The sequence below is a fragment of the Bos indicus x Bos taurus genome, chromosome X (genome assembly GCF_003369695.1).
Source record: "Bos indicus x Bos taurus breed Angus x Brahman F1 hybrid chromosome X, Bos_hybrid_MaternalHap_v2.0, whole genome shotgun sequence".
Lineage (NCBI taxonomy): Eukaryota > Metazoa > Chordata > Mammalia > Artiodactyla > Bovidae > Bos > Bos indicus x Bos taurus.
This window is the reverse complement of record NC_040105.1, coordinates 78,304,212-78,326,180: the sequence shown is the minus strand read 5'-3', so window position 1 is coordinate 78,326,180 and position 21,969 is coordinate 78,304,212. Positions and strand designations below refer to the sequence as shown.

General features: G+C 36.6%; 1 protein-coding gene across 1 annotated transcript in view; it reads right to left on the bottom strand.

Annotated features, from left to right (window-relative positions):
* DACH2 (dachshund family transcription factor 2) overlaps positions 1-17,825 on the bottom strand; it is an 856,348-nt gene extending 838,523 nt beyond the window's left edge. The window contains exon 1 of the mRNA XM_027534851.1: positions 17,142-17,825. Coding sequence (XP_027390652.1) covers positions 17,142-17,656 — 515 coding nt within the window. The 5' untranslated portion in view covers positions 17,657-17,825. The remainder of the gene's footprint in view (positions 1-17,141) is intronic.
* Between the last annotated feature and the right edge of the window lie 4,144 nt (positions 17,826-21,969).

Below are 21,969 nucleotides of genomic sequence, written 5' to 3'. Positions count from 1 at the left end.
TGCAGTTCTATATGGTGGAAATAAAATACACAACCATACTGACCATTTTGAATTTATGATCAAAAACCTCAGTGGGCATTTAATATGGCCTGGCAATCATACTAAACTTTTAAGTAGTTTACTCTCCTACTCATATAGATGGCTATTTCACATTTTGCCTTTCTCCTCAAATCTCCAAAACTTCCTTTCCAGTCCTCATTCTTAACGAATGACTTGTTACCCACTCCACTGGGAAAGTTGAAACAATCAGAAAAGGTCTTTCATGGAGTCCTTAAACCAGAGCAACCAAAATCTCCACCATCTGTTAATGAAAATACACTAACCTTGCTCCTACCTAAACCCAATGCCTCTGCTTGTGCACTAGATCCTATCTGCTCTCTCCTATTCAAGAATATCACTTCAGGGACTTCTCTGGTGATCCAGTGGTTAAGAATCTGCCTGCCAAGGCCGGGGACACAAGTTGGATCCCTGGTCTGGGAAAATCTCACATGCTGCAGGGCAACCAAGCCCGTGTATCACGACTACTGAATCCTTCATGCTCTGGAGCCCACTCACCGCAACTACTGAAGCCAGCATGCCCTAAAGCCCGTGCTCTGCAATAGGAGAAGCTATCTCAATGAGAAGCCTGCACCACAATTACAGAGTAGCCCCCACTCGAGGCAACTAGAGAAAGCCCAAGCAAAGTAACAAAGACCCAATGCAGCCAAAAATAAAATTAATAAATATTCCCTTTTTAAAAAAGAATATCACTTCAGCAATACTACAACATCATTTTTCGCAGGTTTAATAGCAGCCCCAAGGGTATGCCCAAGTTGTAACCCCCAGAACCTACAAAGAGGACCTGATTTGGAAAAACAATCTTTGTACACGTGATTGTGGATTTTGAGAGGAGATCAATCTGGATTAAGGTGGGCCTGTGTTTGTGCTCTGCTGCTCAGTTGTGTCGACTCTTTGTGACCCCATGAGCTGTAGCCTGCCAGGCTCCTCTGTCCACAGCCTTTTCCAGGCAACAATACTGGGGTGGGTTGCCATTTCCTACTCCACTCTTATTTCATTCTCCCCTACTCTCAGGCTACTCCCTCCCACCTGGAAACAATTATCTATACACTCTGCTTCCAATTCACCTCCTCTTGATCTCTCTTAAACACATCACTTAGACTTTTCATTTTTATTATTCTACTAAAACTGCTCTCATAAAGCTCACTAATGACTTCCACTTTTATATCTAATGGCCAATGTTCAGTCATGGCTTTTGGCTTATCAACAGCATTTGATATGGTTGATTACTGCCTCCTTTTTGATACATTTTTTGCACTTAGCTTTCAAGAACATCATTCTCCCTTGGTATTCCTCCTACTTCACTGCATGTTCCTTAGGCTTTTGTTAGTTTCTCTTTTCCCTAATCTCTTTATCTTGGTGAGACCCAGAACTTAGTACTTAAAACTCTTCTTTTTTCTATGTATGGTCACTCCTGTCCAAAATTTGTATTTCCTGTTTAGATATTTCTTTCAAACACCATCCAATGACTACTATAAAAGGCTGAAAAGGCTAAAATGTATCTAAAAACTAACACATATAAAACTGAACACTTAAACTTTCTCCCCAAACCTGCTCCACATACAGCCTTCTCCTTCACAAATGATGGAAAACTCATCTTTCCAGTTGCTCAGACCAAAATCTTGGGAGTTTTCTGTGACTCTTCTTTTGCTCACACTCAGTATCTAGTTCCTAGCTCAGTCAGAAAATTCTGTTGGTTTTATTTTCAAAACTTATCCAGAATCTGACCAATTCTTACTATCTATACTCTATCACCAGAGAAGGCAATGGCACACCACTCCAGTACTCTTGCCTGGAAAAGCCCATGGTTGGAGGAGCCTGGTAGGCTGCAGTCCATGGGGTCGCTAAGAGTCAGACACAACTGAATGACTTCACTTTCACTTTTCACTTTCATGCATTGGAGAAGGAAATGGCAACCCACTCCAGTGTTCTTGACTGGAGAATCCCAGGGACGGAGGAGCCTGGTGGACTGCCGTCTATGGGGTTGCACAGAATCAGATATGACTGAAGCGACTTAGCAGCAGCAGCATACTCTGTCACAATGGTCTAAGCCACCACCATCTCTCTCCTTGTTCACCGCAGTAGCATCATAACTGCTTCTACATTGCCCCCATTTGAAACCTGTTCTCAATCTAGTAGCCAGTCATCATTTAGAAACCTAGGTCAAATCATGTGATAGTCATGCTCAAAACTCTGCAGTGACTCCCTATTTCATTCAAAGTCCTTAAAATGTCCTAAAGGTCCTATATAATCCCCTCCCAACATTACCATTTAGATCTTGTTCTTACTATTCCCCTCAATCACTTCACTCCAGCCAAACTAGCCTCCTTACTATTCCTCAAACCTACTAGCTATGCTACTAGCCAAAGCCATGTTTTTGGGCTTTTGGCTGGATAAGTTTTGGTCAAACTGTTTTCTCAGCCTGAAACACTTTCCTCAGATTTGGCTAGGCTAACACCCCTCTGTGAACAAAGCTCATGTTCTCAATGAGGCCTATAGTATCCATTCTATTTAAAACTGCAACCAACTCCAGTGCCTGCCATACCCTTACTTTGCTCTATTTGCTCTATAGTTTCCATAGCACTTACCACCTTCTAACATACAGTATTATTTACTTATTTATTATGCATACTGTTTATTGTCTTCCTCATCCATACTACCAGGTGGCTCAGTGTAAAGAATCCACCTGCCAATGCAGGAGACATGGGTTCGATCCCTGGGTCGAAAAGATCCCCTGGAGAAGGGAATGGCAACCCACTCCAGTATTCTTGCCTGGAGAATCCCATGGACAGAGGAGACTGGAAGGCTACAGTCCATGCAGTCGCAAAGAGTCAGACACAACTTAGCGACTGAGCCACCCACACGCATCCATATCACCATACCCTAGAATATAATCCTCTTCTCAGGGACAAGAATCTTTATTTTTAACAAATATATCCCAAGCACCTAGAAGAATGCTTGACAGAATAGTCACTCAACAGCTTTCTGATGAATGAATGAACAACTAGTAATCTTTTTTATGTGTTTATGCCTTGTCTCTACAGTAAGATTTAAATCTCTCTGAACTTACCAACCAATGCTAGCATAATATTTCAGACACAAGAGACAATTCGTATTTTAGTAACTATTAATAGATCCCACCATCATATATTCTTTCAATATTATGCTTTGATGAACTACTGACATTCCTACACACTTTCTTGAATTACTATTCCTTTCACTTTTCCATTCAAAATGTTAAGTTTTTGTTGATTCCCAAAATCTTTCTGTACATGTATATGGAACTGAATCTCCACAGAGGGAGTTCAGTTACTACATTTCTGAAAACATCATCATTAAAAATCAGTATGTCCCATCAAGCATGCACCCTGAAGACATTCTAGGGAAGCTCCTAGTGCCTCTCTTTCTTACTAGTTTATCTCTATCTCCCACCACTAGTTTTTCCATAATTTCCTGACTATCTGCAACAATCCACCCCCAAACAAAACTTTTTTTTCAAATTTGTCTCTCAAGACTTAATACTTCAGAGACAATATAGAGAGCATAATGTACCAGAGGAGATAAAACAGAAGCTTAGGTTCAAGGACTGTATCTGCCTGTACTAGATTCTATGGCCTTAAGCAATTCATTTTCTTTACCTATATTTCAATTTTCTCTCCTAAATTCACAATCAGATGACATGCTTTGTAGAATTGCTGTGAGGATAAATGCAGAGAGTGTATGATTAAGCTTTGCAGCCTGTGAACTGCACAAATTTAAGTCACTATTATTGCCTAGAAGCACTATAAGCTTCATTATAACTATGGATGATGCTGATTTAGCATTGAGAGGAAAAAGAGTCTAAATGACATTAAGTGATGCCCAGAAGTATCATGTTGTACAGTGATCAGCCATCTGTTTATTAAAAATTTAGAAATTTCACAACAAAATTATAAAAATAAATTAAGGATTAGATTAAATGAGCTAATGTATATGAAATCACTATATAAACTGTAAATCAGTACATACATGTAAAGTTTTTACTATTACACCTAGCTAGTAATTTTAAACTTCCAGATATATTTTCAGGGAGAAGGCATGAAGGAAATATTTAAACTTTATTGTACTTATTAACTATATAAATGCCACTTTGATGTTCTTTAATTCAAATTTTAATGTTCATTAAATAACATTGAATGCAGTGGTTCAAATTACTCCCTAAAATGCAAACTTAATCTTGAATACCATAAAAACTTCACACACATACCCAAAGGCAAAATGTAACCCTTTTTAATAAATTCATACTCAACATGTGTTTCAAAAATGTGCTATGGCAAGCTAGAATCAGGTTAATAGACCAATAGTAAGGCAACTTACAGAGGAAATATAGTTGGACACTGCATAAAATATTTTAGAAATTAATGTAACATTTACTAGTATAGTAAAGGAATATTATTTTAGTGTCAACACACATGCAAATATTCTGTCATGGTTTCAAATACTACTAGCTCACCTCAAATAGAATAACATTTCCACATTTTGCCTTTAGTATTTTTATTTTTCCTCACAGCTAATATTTTTATACTTTCTGTTCCTATTCATGAATCTGCTTAAACTAACCACTAGAATAAAATGAATGCAATTAAAGGAAATAATTCATTCAACAGATCTGTGGAAAGGCCTTCCTCAGTCCACATTATGCTACCTACTTCTCATCTGTCATCTAAATATTAATAATTCCTGATCCATTCAATATTTCCATGAGAAATATTTTCTCAAGTTTTCTTCACTCTTATTTATCTTCATTCCTTTGTTCATGCCTAAATGGTACTACATCAATGCTGCTGCTGCTAAGTCACTTCAGTAGTCTCTGACTCTGTGCAACCCCATAGACGGCAGCCCACCAGACTCTGCCGTCCCTGGGATTCCCCACGCAAGAACACTGGAGTGGGTTGCCATTTCCTTCTCCAATGCATGAAAGTGAAAAGTGAAAGTGAAGTTGCTCAGTCGTGTCTGACTCTTTGCGACCCCATGGACTGCAGCCTACCAGGCTCCTCCATTCATGGGATTTTCCAGGCAAGAGTACTGGAGTGGGGTGCCATCACCTTCTCCAACATCAATGCTAGCATGACCCAAAGTATATAGTTCTCCTATGTTTAAAATCAAGAGTCCTCCTAATTGGACAGAAAACTTGAAAGTCTTGAGCTCCATGGCCCCTTCTTTGATGGACACTTTTACATTTTTTCCACTAATACAGAAAAAGACCTAAAAATCTGAATTTCTTGAATTGTATTTACATTTAAAAACTGAAAGCCCGCTTGGGGGAAAAAAATATGAAACAATACACAGAAGAGCAGTTATTCAATTCACTGGGGCTAAACTGAAAAGAATAAGAAAAGCTTTAGACTCGGGCAGAATGGAGATTATGTAAACATACAACCTCATGAAAAAGAATATCGCCCTAAAATAACAAAAATCTGTCAGTCTTCTAGTATGACAAGGACCAATCCAAAACAAATGCAAGAAAGCGGTGATCCTACAGTACTTGTATCAGTTAAGCTCTGGAACAGTTACTACTCTCTTCAGAGACCACAGTACTCAACTTGTACCCATCATCAAAATGGCCACTCTTGCAGGACATGATCAGCATTCCATTTTTGAAACTGCAAGTGGAATGTCAATTAATTATTCCAATCATAGAGTAGAAACACTTCACAAAAAATTGATTTAGCACTATACTCATCAGTGTGTTTTAACTCAAAAGCCATGATTCCTCTGATGTCAACACATGTTTATTTAACTTATAGTGAAAGTCACTCAGTCGTGTCCAACTCTTTGTGACCCCATGGACTATACAGTCCATGGAATTCTCCAGGCCAGAATACTGAAGTGGGTAGCCTTTCCCTTCTCCAGGGGATTTTCCTATCCCAGGGATTGAATCCATGTCTCCCACATTGCAGGTAGGTTCTTTACCAGCTGAGCCACAAGGGAAGCCCCTATTAAATGGTAGATGGTTGTTTAGGGGTCCTAAGCACAGGAAACAAGATTAAAGACAACAACTGAACTCATGCAGTTTTCCAGGTTTTGATCTGCTAATAACTATAATGAGTACTGCATCCTTTAAATGGATAAATGTTTACATAGAGAATATAAGAATAAATTCAAACAAAATATACTAATTTAGTTAAGCACTAACATGATCCAGTACACAGCTGTTAGCTATGACATATAAGCTCAATGTCTGTTTATGCTTTGTTCATTTCAGGTATTTTCTACATGAAGCATTGGATTCAACCTTAGTATGTTTCTGGTCTATCTCTCCTTCCCACCAGCGAATATTTATAAAATGTAAATACAATTTAATAGTAGAATAAGCAAGATAAATTTAGACAGGTACCATAAACATTGCATAATGTACTACAAAGCCTAATTAATGTTATGTTAATTTTCCACAATTTTGAATTGCATACATCATTTACTGTTCCTTGCATTAATGTAGGTTAGCTGAGAGTCAACCATATAACAATAAAATTCTACCTAGGTAATCTGGAGATGAGATGAAGAATTTGGATAATTCTTAAGATCACTCCTCTCTCCTTGATAAGTAGCCCGGTACAGACTAATAGTAGGAACTTATTTAATATTTGTTGAAGTGAAGTGACAAATGGGTTGAACTGGAAATATATAATATATACATATGACATATACATATATACACTATATATATTGTATGTATATGTATATTCAAATTGAATATTCTAATTGAGTTATAAAATGAGAGCAAAAATTTGTGTACTGTGCATAAAATGTACTATGCATGAAATTTCTTTGTATGAATGAACTCCCCTTTTGTCTTCCTCAAGTAAAAACCCAGAGGGTACTCATAAACTTTTTTACAAAATACATTTAGAAGTTTAGCAGATCGTAGGCTATTTTCAAGGCAGAAAGTTTAATATTGACATTTAGTTATAGATGTTTATAATTTTCCAGAGTTATTTATGTTTAAATGTAATACATGCAAGGGTCAATGTACTCTGAAAAAATAAAAACAAATAATTTTTTCTCATCTCTGTTTTAATTTTTGGCACATAATATTGTATAGGACTACATGTAAAAGCATATTAAACTTTTAAACTTGAGAATCTATTTAAAACTAACATAAACGAAGGCAAGCTTTTTTACATGGGAAAAAAAAAACCATGTTTTTCTAATCCACAGTTATACATTCTACTATAAAAACTTGTATTGTCCACTACTGTAAAAATTTTATTGTCCAAAATAAAAACTCATAGAATAACTAATTTTATGAATTTTTAAGGACTCATACCCCTTGCAAAAATACTATATGTCAGAGAAAAGATACTAAAGTGAATTAACTGCAGCCATTCTTAAATGGAAATACATATTTTATTCCCAGTTCCTCTTGATGAGTATTTTATATAGTTATATCATAAGTAAAACATAAAACTAAAATATTTCATATATTAATAACTATTTTTAGTTTGACCTTTCTGGTATAATTCTAAAGACTGAAAAAATTCTAGTGTTACTGATATAGCACACAGGCAGATACAAGATATTTAAGGATTATTCAACAATGGATAAGGCAAAAATTTGTAATCTCAAAGATTTCACAATTTAACAAATATAAAAGGGGGATATAGACTTTATATACCCTAAGCTAAAGACAGCATGATTCCAGAATATAAGCTCCATGAGAGAAGAGACTGTGGTGTTCACTCTCTTCACCTAGAACACTGCCTGGCACCAGAGAATATACTGTATACACACACAAACACACACTCCATTATGACAAATCTAATCATGAGAGATCAAAATTATCATGAAGATATTTTTATTTATTTAAATTCTAATAATTAAGTGGACAAAATAAGTTTTCCAAATGTCTACAGATTAAAGAAAATATTTCAATAAAGATACTCACACTAGGGTCTAACTTATGTCCTCCAGAGAACTATTTCAGGTGAATTCCCCTTGAGATTTTGTAATTAAAATTCCTTGGATTGAATTCAAGGGGGAAACCATATCATAAAGCATCCCACCATATTGTCTATAGTGTTATATAAAGCAAGCCCTCAGTGTCTGAATGTTTATTATCCTTTCAGAAGGATCAAGGCCTAACATACATATATAATCACATTTTATGGATGGTCACATTGCAATTTTTATGCCATTTATGTGAATTTGATGTGCTTTAATATGGCATTAAACTCAACATTCTTAAAATAGGTACTGTGTAAATAGCACCTACGTATCCTACTGTCAAAAGCCATTAAGAGATAGTATAGTCTTACATGATAATTAAGTCTGATTTTTTTAATGTTTTTATTGCAATAAAACAGGGAGCCTCACAATTGATGTATAGTGTAAATAATGCATTAACAAATGTGCTATAAAATAAATTTATCTAAATATCATTTAGATATTACTATATTTCTTAAATAAGCAAGTAAGAGACAAACTTCTTCCAAAATAACTAAAAGCTCCAAATCATATTGCTGTAAGCTATAATGGTTATAACTGTTAATCCAATACACCTTTTATACAAACCCATAAACACATGAGTGGAAAAATAGCACAGATGTTCATCTCTAATGCAATTTCCATTCAATTTCCTAAGTGCGGTCCCTGTGTGCAAACTAGCTTAACGTTATGTTTAGCTTGCAAATTCTTTAAATAAATAATGAATGCAATAAAACTAGGAGATCAATAGCAAGCTGAGAAATCATAAAAAAAAAAAAAAAGCCCTTTGTATTCAGGCTGTTGCCCATTTCAAACTTTAATCTGGAGACAGATCAATATTACTTTTTTCTTTTTAACATCACATAAATAGCAGATAGACTAAATGTAGACTAAATGCTGTTACCAGCTAGCAGTTGCCAGCAATCTGATAAGATCATCGGACACAGTTACAATTGAATGTTTTATACCTTAATATACACACTACATCATACACTATTAAGCAACTTGTTTAAAAATAAAAAAGGTTATTTAGCAATAAAAATACCATGGTTCATTATTTTTTAAACTCCAGCAGTTTAATTACAAAGTTTCCACCACGATTTGATCTAATAAACTAAATAATTGTAATGAGTTAGAATAGTACCTGCATATGAGTAGTTTCAACCTCAGGGGTCTTAGATGAAAGGAAATGTTACTCTTCAAAATTAATTACACCTGAAAAAGTTAAGCTATTCCTTTAAATGGAGGTGGGGGGGGCAGACACTTCATGCAAATTTGTATTGCAATGAATGGGTCCTGAGATTATTCAAGAAGAAAATAAATCACTATATTCCTCTTTCTATTCACAAACTATAGATAGAATGGAGGAAAACCCTCTTCTTACCAACCCAATTTTTATAAACACTTTGAAAAAATATCAAAAGTCAACTGCCTGGTTCAAGTGCTGGTATCAAGTAGTATAAATCTAAATCGTTGAGAATCATTTTATAGTAGTATTAGAACATCTCCTATGGGTTTTCACTAAAAGAAAATATCAAGAAGTCATACTTTCTTTACAGATACATTTCATTTAAACATTCTAATTTCATATAATAGATTTGTATAGCTTTAATGTACATGTGAAAATGTTATGCCATGATTAGAAATGGTTTTATAATGGAATTAAATTTTTAGGATTAGTGTCTTTTTATAATTGTACATTTTATGTAACTACTTAGGTTTTTTTTAAGCACAGCAATTTGTGCAAAGAATTCTAATGAGAAGAATAAATGTGTATGTGTACATGACTGTATTCATTAAACAAATGTGAATTAGGTGCCTAAATGTATATGATATCAGGCTTATTAAAATTTTACTATAAATATTACTGAAGTTAAAGATAACTCCTCAGAAATTATTATTAAAAATCCAAGGTTTTGTTTTATGTAACAAATTCAGTTTTATTTTAGGGATATCATTTTAGATAGTGATAAATGTATCCATTTGCTATTTAGCTATGTTATATTCAATTTTGCATAAATCAATGTATACCACATCTTACATTTTCAATATAATAATTTTACCAATTGTAATATATAAATTTATCTTTAAAGAAGGATGTGGCAAGACCTCACGATGAAGACATTCCCACAGTTTAAGCAAAATAGAAAAAAAAAAGCTAACTCTTGTCCATAACTTATTCAACTTACTTATAAACTTCTTTTTAAATTATACTGCAAATCATAACATGTATCCTAAGCTTCCAAGATTAGCCTCACACTGCAGATAAAAATATCCTGAAGAATTTGAGACCTCAACAGTATCAGTTAATAGTTTCCTGTTTTCCTATTCTAATAAAGCTAACAGTAAAAATTTGATGGAAGAATACTGTAAAGGCGTGCAAAGAGAACTACCTCTGAGAGTTGATTTTTAAAAATACACATTCTTCAGAAAGTTGAAGAAGAAAAAAAATTGAATATCCTTTCTAAAATTTGTATTTTCAAGCATCAGAGATTAACTTTAAAAGTTGTAACAATGACAACATTAAACTCAAAATATTTCCAACAATTAACACAATTGTTTCTCTCCAAAATCCAAGGCAATGATGCCATGGATGAAATGAAATAAAACATGATAGTGATGATAGTAAATGCAGGTAGGTAATAAAGTTCACTAGAGTTATACAAAGAGCCTTTCAGTGTGCATATGTGTTTCTATAGTTTAAGAAAGTAAATTATAAAAGTAGCATTTATTGTTACTGAATGATTTTTAATTTACAATTACCCAAACTATAAACAGCTGCGATATACTAAAATAAAATAAACTTTTCTAAGATTTTCAGCACTCTAAAGTGAGGAAATGATGAATACACAATGGACAAGCTGTGTCCTTACTACTAAAGAGAAATATTAAATCCTGAAGTTCTAAATCTTTTGGTAAGAGTATATTACAGCTGCATTAAGCCAACAAGAAGCTTATTAGTAAGGATTTAAAAGCTAACACCCTTCTGTAATCAATTTAGATACTGCATTATTCTATTTATAGTGATACTTTCAATGTATTCCAATCATATATTACTTATTCTCATTTTTCCGACCATGATTAAATATTAATGTGGAGGCACTATTTATTAAGCAGATACCCTATATTTAGGTTTTAAGATATTGATTTCCACCATTTTGGAAGAGTTAATATAGCATGAAAATTAAGAATCTTTCCCATGAAGAAACTTATGATTGGTTAGATATTTTTCTTTGATTCCTAAATAAAATAAAATAAATTTAGTTGTTCTAAAGTGGAAAATGGAAAAAGGGATGCCACCACTTTAAAAGCTTCGATCTCTCTTACATTGCTGGCAGTATATGGGAACATTAATGCATCTGTCATGATAACAAGCTAAGAATAACATCTAGACATCAAACCGAGCAGAGAATCCATCTAAAGTGATTCATTCAGATCTGTCTCATTGATTTATTAAACACAAGGCAACATCTGCAGCCTCACAGAGCTGCTTGGTGAAATTAATGCAAGATCAATTCAAATGGAAAAAAGTGTAAAAGAGATAAATCAAAACACAATTTGCATGCAGTTCCACAATCAGGCTTATTGGGTGCAAATGTTCAATTTCCCTAGCAAAGCAAATGTGTTTAAATGTTGTTTTATTCTTTTTAGAATTGTGTGATCTTAAGTGACAGTGAAGAGTTTTGCAGGTTGAGATGGTGAAAGGGAAGAAAAAAATGCTACCAAAGACCTTTTGATTATGCAACAAGAATATCATTAATACCTAATTGTTTTTCTTTTGGGAAAAAGGTTTGATGTCCTTCCTCTGAAAACATGATATTTTCAGTTTTTGTCAATTAGGGCAGTTTTAATGTATATCTGAAATGTATAGAGTGGATAAATTTAAATCATTTTTTTCTTGAAATGCATCAGATAAAGCGTCACTGTAGATATAGGTTACCAACTGAAATATAATGTATTATGATTAGAGTGTCTCACAATTACATTTGCCTGCTGGAAGCACTTTTAAAACATCTAGAGATTTCATTCGGAGAAAGCGATGGCACCCCACTCCAGTACTCTTGCCTGGAAAATCCCATGGACGGAGGAGCCTGGTGGGCTGCAGTCCATGGGGTCGCGAAGAGTCGGACACGAATGAAGCGACTTAGCAGCTTAGCAGAGACTTCATTAAGACAAAATAAGTTTACTTAATAATGCATCAAACAACTCAGACTTGCTATTTTATACAAGTATTAGAGAATTCCTGTATGAAAACACCTAAACATTAATGTCTGAAGACGATCACTTCCTAATGACTTATTAGCATTCATGTACTATACACACTGAGATTAAAATCATACATAAATATCCAAAGATATTCTCTATCATACCATGCATCATTTCTTTAATGTAATACCCATTACCTAATAATGAGTTTTAGGGCAAATATGAAATCCAGCAAAAGTATTAGATAAATACAACAGTTGTTATTTATGCAGAAGTGTACTTTTTAAATGAATGTACATGTGGAAGTTCTGTGGACTGGCACATGAGTAGACTGCCTTACTTATAATATTGACATCATTCTCTAATAAAAGACAGTGCATTGTTGACTATGTGACTGACTATAGTCAGTTAACAGACATGACTATCCCCCTCATTATCCCATGAATTAAAATGTCTGCATTTATTGCCAAGATTAATTTCTAAAACCTTTTGATCATTTCTGAAAATGTAAGTCATACAAAATATTAGCCTAGGAAAGTGATGCAAGTTCTTCAAAAATTTGATTTTGCTTAACTTTACAATGAATGAAAACATCTATTTTCAAAGTTGTTATGCTTTGTGGATTATGAACTATGTTCATCAAGTGTGAATACAAAGCCAAACTCTTTGACTATTTTAAAATATTTGTAGTATTTGAAAGTAGTAGTTTTAAATTGTTGTAAAAGTCACTAAAAGTCACAAAAAGTTATTCTAACATGGAAGCCCATTTATGTTCTGTTCACACACAGTCAGAATAACAATAAACCATGACTTAATTAAATTTTTAATTAAAAACTGAATTATATTAATTTGAATATATGTTGAATGTCTCCAAATGCATTAAAATATTTTCTTAGTCATACATTGTGGTCTAAGCATCCATTTAACTATATGTAAATAACTGAATAACATTTAATCAGTTGGTCCTCAAATGAAATTAAATGCTGATTATGAAATCTGACAATGTTACTTTTATAGAGATAGGTAGATAAACAGAGATAACAATAAAATGTTTTGGTTGCTTTTTCATATTTACTGAATAACAATTTTTAATTTAATATTTTACTGCTATATTAAACTTTGAAGAATTCAGTAAGGAAAATCCATTGCATAAGAGTGAGATACTTTAGACATTTGCTTTCTGAATCGGCCCGGACTCTATAATATTAAAACTCTAAGTTCTCTTGGACAAGAAATGGAAAATAATCACAGTGCTTCATCTGCAAAAACAAAGATCTAAAACAAGATAACAAGTTTTCCTATTTGGTTTGGGTATTTTTAATCATCATTTTCTTAATAACCCTCAAAATAATCTTCTTTACAATTAATTTCTGAAGCTAAGGGGCATCAAGGAAAAATACCTGGATAGCCATTTTCAAATGCAGCGATATAAAGCCTGACATTTAATAGAACAATGAATATTCAAGAGTTTCAGTCTTTCCATTCTCTAGTAGCTGAGGCAAGTATTATTCTCCAACGACTTTTCTGGGAAGAGAACTGTGAATATTTTAATAATTAGTTAATAAAAGTTGTTAATATAAGGCACTGATTTAGCTATTTTTGTGACTTTCAGTACTATCAAAGAAATAATTATGTAAGTATTTTACTCATTGATTTTCAGTGGCAACACCTCAAGGTCTCTGAAAATGACCAGTTTTAAAGTGGTCTATTTTGTTTGTTCTGGAATAGTGTAGGAAGCATTCCAAATTAAAATATCCTATATTAGGCCTTGTATCCTTCCATAGTTATCTGACAAAGAAGGGCAGAAATGTTTATTATGTAGGAAAAGAAAATTGCCAACAACACCATTACAGATAGGCCTTCCATTCAACAATACAGTTTGGAGATTGATCCATTAGGAGATGAAGGTGAATCGCTTTTTTCAAATAAGAACAGTAGTATGTAGGTGTTCCTTGCACTTCTCCCCTCTTTTAGCTTAAAGTGCTAGGAAATCATGAGTCCTAAATGACAATTCTCTTTAGCCAAGTCTCCACTGGTATATTGCTCATCTTCTTTGGGCATCTCTATAAGCTCCTCTGATCCATCTTTCACTCCATTTTATGACATCATTCTGCTCATATCCTATATCTCTTTTCTCTTACTGTCTCCATCTCATCTACTTTATGTTGTCTCTCTTGGGCCTCATTCTTATTTACATCCTTCACCTTTCTTTTCACTGAATAGAAAAGTCATGGAAGTAATGTTTACTTAAATACTAATTTCACAGATGGAAGGAATGATTTAAGGTACACACATCTGTAAATAATGTTACCTCAAGTCATAAGGCATCCATTATAAGCATTATCATATTTTGTAGTTTTTTAACTATATGATTATGAGGACAAAATGTGGTAATGTTAATTAGATTTTTTCCAGAAATTTTGAGCATTTTTTTTACTGTCTAGAAATTGCAACATAGGGGTTTCTAGTAGTTTTCCTCATCTTTATTTATAGATTGAATTCATAGAATATATTTCATAAATTTTTTCAATTACATATTGCAACACTTGTAACACAATTATAGAATATGTATGTAATAAAATACTCATAAAGAAAAACTGCAGTAGGAAGCACATTCATCATATTCCAGATATGTTTCCTCTTATACTTTTAATATTTATCTATCACTTTTACATGTGCACATACACAAAAGCAATCTAAGCCCTCAAAAAAGTTGGCACTATAAATGCTTGATAAGGAATAAGTAAAACATAACAATAGAAATAATAACCTAAAACACATCATATAACAGGGTTCAAAAATAGCATAAGAACACTTGACTCTGGATACAGGGAAATTTATTATTTTTTCCTTTAGTAAGTAGCTCTAATAAAAATTAAAGTTTCTATTTACAGAGGGAAGCATCAAAATCACATTAAAGTGTTAATCTATTTATTTTTTTAATGAAAATTATAGATTTTGCTCAAAGGTGTGTAAATTATTTATTAAAGAAAGTATAATTTCCTATGTGTAATAATTGTTCATTTATCTTTAAGAGTGGGCATTTGCAAGAGAAACCAGGGAAAGGAGAAAGGAGGAGGACAGAAGATAGGTTTTCAGGTCTACAATTGTTCAAGTCTTTTCAAATGACAACAAATAAACTAGATGACCCTCATCTGAAGTCCCTGGTAATCCTCTGAGTTCAGGTATTAATAAAGTGCTTTGTGGTCAAAATAAAATATCCTTTCTACTCTTAAAACCTATAATTGCTTCTTTTATTGAGGGAACAGGTATCCTTTGTGTTTTAAAGCAATCTATCTTCCTTAAGAAAATGTGGTCTAATAAGCCAGGTTTTTAAGCCCCAGATATGATTCAGGTAGGAGTTCTTATATGAATAGGTTTCTGCTTAATTGCTAGAACCCAGGAGAACACTGCTCAAAGAGAAAAGAAGAAAAACAAAGGGTTCCCTTGTAAGTTCTGTAGCATTATCTTATTGTAGCAGTCAGCAACAGTTTGTCTACAAGTTGCCAGTATACTTCGACTATGCATAGTAATTTGGATTTTACAGCAGATGTGTCAATTGGGTCAGTTTTGGTTCATAAACCCAGAGATCTTATGATTTAAAGTTGCATTGTGAGAAAATCTACCTCTGCAGATGTTTTATGCAAAATGATAAACAGCAGTGCTGTTTCACAACAAAACCGTTTGCCCCCTTTAGCTTGGTGATGGTGGTTTGGTTTATATGTTAATCACATCTACCAAATGTGCACTTTCCTAACAGATATTATTATACTAGAGATGGAATAAATACTAAGAAAACTAATTTAAAAGTCTTTAAAATATTATACATGTTTCAATGCCATTTTCCCTAATTATCCCACCCTCTAAAATTAAATGATCTTGAATATACTTTACTTTCTTAAAACTCAAACATTGAATAAAATTTGCTTATGGACATATGCAAATAAATATTTGTTCTACAATGTAATTCTAAGCTGTGCTACGAAGGAGGTGCATTTACAACCAGAGAAGCTGACCATCATCATTTAGGGAATCCTCTCTTTGGGGGAATGGGATCCTTCCAATTATTTGCCTGGGGGAAGAGCTGAAAGCATCTTCTCCAGAAAACCTACCAATTTTTATTGCACTCCCCACCCGGTCCCGGCCCCGCCACTCATGCCCCACATTGCCCTCTGCAGATTACCCAAAGGGTCGATCCCAGGAAAGTTACACTTGCCATCGTTCTTTAAAAAAAAAAAAAGGCTCCATCGACTTTCCTGTATCGTGTACGGGGAAGCTTTGCGCAGCAGGCATGAGCACTCATCTTTATGAGCTCGTTCTGGCTCTCTCTCACAGACAGACACACACACCACCACCACCACTACCACCATCACACACCAACGCATTCTCACAACAAACATACAGGTTGGGGAACGAATCATCCTCTGGGATGGATTCTAGACTTCCGACCCTCTGCATCCCCCAAATGCTGTGTTCTGGATTGCTAGCTTAGGAGCACAGTTTACAGCTAAGCCAGCCCTCTACTCCGGAAAGCCCTTGGTGTCCGTGTTCAGGAGAAAAATCTATCAGACCCGTATGGCCACAAATGAGCAGGAAAGAAAACCAAATAGAGAAATTAACAAATAATCACAAGCAGCCAGAACGCCATGCAAGATAAGGGCGAAAGGCTGGAAACTTTCAGTACAGGACCGCAAACTGAAGTTTGTAGGAGACTTTCTTAGACCCAAGCCCTGCCCCTGAGCTCGGACTAGAAGCGACAGGAAATTAATGAGTTTTTCCAGTCCTCTTTTTCCCACCGACTTAGAGCCTAAAGAGTAGAGCAAGCTAGTTAAAACTCACTCTACAAAGTTGGAAGAGGATGAGACACGCAGAAGAGGGCAAAGGGGGAAGAGAAAGCTAAGAAACGAGAATCTCACCTGGCATTGGTACAATCGATGAACAAAGTTTCGAAGTCTTTCCTGGTGATGAGTTTGCAGCGGTTGACCCCGGGCTGGATGGCCCCCAGCCCGCGGAGGATCCGGACCTGCTCAACAGTACACACCACCGGGGATATGTCCAGTCTCTTCAGCTTGGTGTACACCGTATGCAACCCTCCCACCAGGTGTTTGAGGAAGAGATCAAAGACTTGAGGCAGGCAAATCAGTTCCTGGCCGTCCATCAGGAAGGAAGCCACCTTTACCCCATGCATGTCGACCATCCGGCACTCGTTGGTGTTGGTATTGCCGCTGCCTGCGCTGGTACTACCGACCCCTCCACCCCCGGCGCTGCCGCCGTGGTTATTGGCCATGAAACTGTTGATCATACTGGGGGTGAGACGAGGGGGCTCTCCAGGCGTCGAGTACAGAGGTTCCGCCCGAAACAAGCCCCCCGGGACGCCTGCGCCGCTGGAAGTTGCAGAGATTACTGGAGGTGCGGAGACAGCCATGGTCATTCAGTCTCAAATCTTTGGTCTTCAGGCCTTTGCTTTCTCGCTCAGTCTCCTCTAGGTCCCCTACTACCCTCTCCCTCACTCTCTCACTCTCTCTGGCTCGCTTACGCTCGCTCCGAACTGTTTGCAAGTCTACGGTAGCGGAGCTCACGCTACGCTTGAGCTCACTCACCACCCTGCAAACTGTGAGCTGCCTGGACCTGCTGCGGCCCGAAACCCCACCCCCACCACACCCCCTCCCGAGACTGGCAGCGCCCCCCAGCCAATGGGTTCCAACCCGTAGGCTCCCGAGCGCGCCGAATGGCTGACGCCCGTGAGTAGGTGGAGACTCCCTGGCCAGCCTCCGGACTACCTGAGGCAGTTAGGGGCCAGCCGGTGAATGAGGATGGAGCCGGAGAAGGGGGCAGTGTATTTCCTCAGCTTCAAGCCTAGCAGTCTGATAGAGAACATCGAGTTGTTATGCAGAGCTCCCAAAGTGGCCTCGGACACCGAACTACTCCCCTTGGCGCCCCAAGAGTGTCGAGGTGGGAACACAAAGAGGAATTCCAGACTGTTCCTCGCCCCAATCTGCTGCCACCCCGCACCCGGGTTCAATCAAGGAAAGGGAGATGCCAGCTCCAATTCATTTGCACATTGTTCTTAAACTCAGCAGGGGCTAAGAAACGGCTTTGCCCAACTTGCAAGGGGAAGAATCCAGTGAGTTCCAAAGTAAACAGCCTTCTCCTGCCCACCTGGCGCGCTTGGTGTAAGTTCTCCCACAACCAGTGCACAAAGAAACTAGCGTCCAATACCGCACTCAAATCACAGTTGCGGGTTTTTAATACGCTCCTACGCTCTGACAATCAGGAGGCGCAGAGAGCTTGTGAACATTTTGGAAAACAGCAGACTTGGTATTTGGGTGGCGGACGGACACCTCTTTCTACAGAACTTCCGCCACGGTGTCCTGAACAGACTCGGCTTTCTGCGTAGCCATCCCTTAATTTCAAGATTGTCGCGTCCCATTCTCGGCTAAAATTGATAAGAAAAGTTCCTTTATGACTCAAGACAGTCACTACAGAATATGAGAGCAGAGCGAGGGTTTGTGCTCTTTAATACTGCATTTTCTTCCTTCGTCCGTGGGCTTGGATGGTTCAGTGATTAGAGCTCCACGTCCTGAACTGTAGTTCAAAATTTCTCCTCCCCTACTTGTCAAGTGTCCCTAAACGCACTGTAGAGCTCATAATGAGCAAAATGTCTAGACAAGGTACGTTCCAGGGCAAAGGCAGGGGTCTTTTCCACAGTCACATGGTGGTTAGATCACTGTAGCAAAGTTGTTTAAAGACTCCTTGTCGACCTTTCAGTTCTTTGATATCAAGCCATTTCTTCTCCTGTAGTCCTCTCCTCTAGAGGCTGTTATTTGGAAAGTGAAAGCCATGCTTTCCTTTCCTTACAAAACTTAAAAAACAAAAGGAAATGCTTTCATTTCCTTATCAATGATACAACTAAGACGACTTCTCCAATACTCTTACAGAATGTAAATAATTTTAGGAACTTACTGAATTTTATTCCCATCTCCTTGTACTTAACAGTGTCAAAGAGTTGGAATAAGCGGGCTTTCCCCCAATGAGTTGCTAAGTTGGACTCTCTTGCAACCTCAGGGACTGTAAACCGCCAAGCTCCTCTGTCCATGGGATTTCCCAGGCAAGAATACTGGAGTGGGTTGCCATTTCCTTCTCCAGGGGGAAAAAAAAAATAGTAATCTTCCCGACCCAGGGGGTCTTTCCCACCCAGGGATCCAACCGGTGTCTACTGAGCCATCAGGGACGCCCTTCAGTTCAGTTCAGTTCAGTCGCTCAGTCGTGTCCGACTCCCTGCGACCCCATGAATCGCAACACGCCAGGCCTCCCTGTCCATCACCAACTCCCAGAGTTCACTGAGACTCACGTCCATCGAGTCAGAGATGCCATCCAGCCATCTCATCCTCTGTCGTCCCCTTCTCCTCCTGCCCCCAATCCCTCCCAGCATCAGAGTGTTTTCCAATGAGTCAGCTCTTAATAATACATAAATGTCCTAAATTAGATTTATCAGCCTCTCTCTTCAATACATTTTCTCCTTTTGTCTTTTCATCAACCAAGTAATAAGAATTGTCCCTTGAGTCACTTTAAAGTTTCATTTTTAATTGTATGGAGTCAAAATGGTAAGATGTTATGATGATTCTTTTTGGAATACTGTGAAAAGTGACTCTAACATAATAGGCTGGAATGGGTGCAGCCACAAAATACTTGTAAAAGACATTGAATTGGTCTTGCTAGTTTGCTACTGTTGTGGAAAGAAAAGAAGGAGCAAAAAGAGACAATTGAAAAAGACAAGTACAGGCAGAAAAAACTTCCACAAAAAGTGGAGGTTTTCAAAAAAGAATAGAAAAGCACTAACAGAAATGTTGGTGTTTACAAGTTTTTTTAAAGATAAATCCAAATTGTGTTCAACAAGTTTTTTGATTTAGAAATGTCTATTAAGCTGTGTGCTGAAATAACTTTGATAACTGATTGTGATTGAAGTTTCAAGATGAATAAGTTTGACTTTAAAAGGGAAGTGGTTTTGGTTTTGAGTTTGTTTTTTGTTTTTTTTTAAGAAATTTCTCTAACTGCATTAAAAATCCCAAGGCCAAGCTGCTCTCTTGTGTATTGCTGTACTTAAATTATCAAATCTTTTTTATTCACACAGTGGTTTGAAGTTTTCAGGAATAGGATGTTGCAGAGATGTTTTGATGTTTCAAATTTAAATTATGATATATCAAAAAGAAAATTAGAAGTCAGGTTGCAAGCACTATTTGTAATGCTGAAAAACAAACATGTGAACAACTTTTGAACAGGCTCAAACTAGATATGTCATATACTCAATGTGTCGTATACTCAATGTGATATATCAGATATGTAGTTGTATTTTAATTATGACCAGAGATTAATGTTCAAATTCTAGTAGAAATACTGGAGACTAAAATTGGTCATTTGATCATTGAAGGGTTAATGTCCCTTGAATGCTTGAAATACACAAAAGATACTTCACTTCATTATTTGAATCCCCTCCTATCTGCAGCCTTATAGAAAATAAACTTGGTAATTTTCATAAGAGATACTTGTAATTTAAAGATTTAGTCAGTTAGATCTAATAGGCCATGTGTTGTCTCTGGGTTTTCTTAATATTTTGATTACTCTATTTCTTCTTTTATTATTATCTAGATTTTGAGATTGAGACAATCAAATTCCACATGGAGAGTTTGTTTTCATCCCTTTCTGACTATAATGTCTTCCATAAACCAAACAGATTTCTAAATAAGGCTGGGTTTCTTTTATTTTTAGGGCTGGGTTTCTACAAGGCCAGAGGAAGCCTTGCATGTCAACACCCAATAAGCTGGAATTGCATGAAACAGTATAAAATCATAAAGGTTCCAGTAAATGGAAAACCCTTGGCAGATGATTCTCTATGGAGAGCTGCTGCTGCTGCTGCTGCTGCTAAGTAGCTTCAGTAGTGTCCGACTCTGTGCGACCCCATAGACGGCAGCCCACCAGGCTCCAACGTCCCTGGGATTCTCCAGGCAAGAACACTGGAGTGGGTTGCCATTTCCTTCTCCAATGCATGAAAGTGAAAAGTGAAAGTTAAGTTGCTCAGCCGTGTCTGACTCTTCGCGACCCCATGGACTGCAGCCTATCAGGCTCCTCCTTCCATGGGATTTTCCAGGCAAGAATACTGGAGTGGGGTGCCTTTGCCTTCTCCGTCTATGGAGAGAGGCACTAACAAAACTATGGAAATACTCAAAGTGTGTGAATTCCAGACACTCCAGCAACTAAGAACAAAATTAATATGAACAGATATCATATCTTATCAGAACAAAAAGTTCTAGATGCCACTATTTAGTGGAATGATTTGGGCCTAAATGTAGCTTCTCATAAACTGAAATGCTGTAATCTTCTGAGATTTAATTAGCAATTGACATTTACTCCTAATTCATGCTCAGTTTGGAGGAGCTCATTTGTGACTTTAAGCAAAACATTCCACTTTGTTCCACATTGTCAGTGAAAGCAGGTACTATTTTGATTAAAAATAAATAAATACATTGGCAGTCTAATGCAGGATTAGGAAATGTCCAGAACCATTTGAAGGGGGTGGCTTTTACAATGGGCACTCAAACAAAACCCAAGGTAATGAATGGTATTATTTGAAACCTTCAGCCCACTGAGGGTTTGTGGGCTCTAATATGGCCTCTAATCAGAACCTCTCAGGAGCCCTCTAAGGTTCATTTTCAAGCAAACAATAAAAGGAAGTTGACTGGGCAAGGC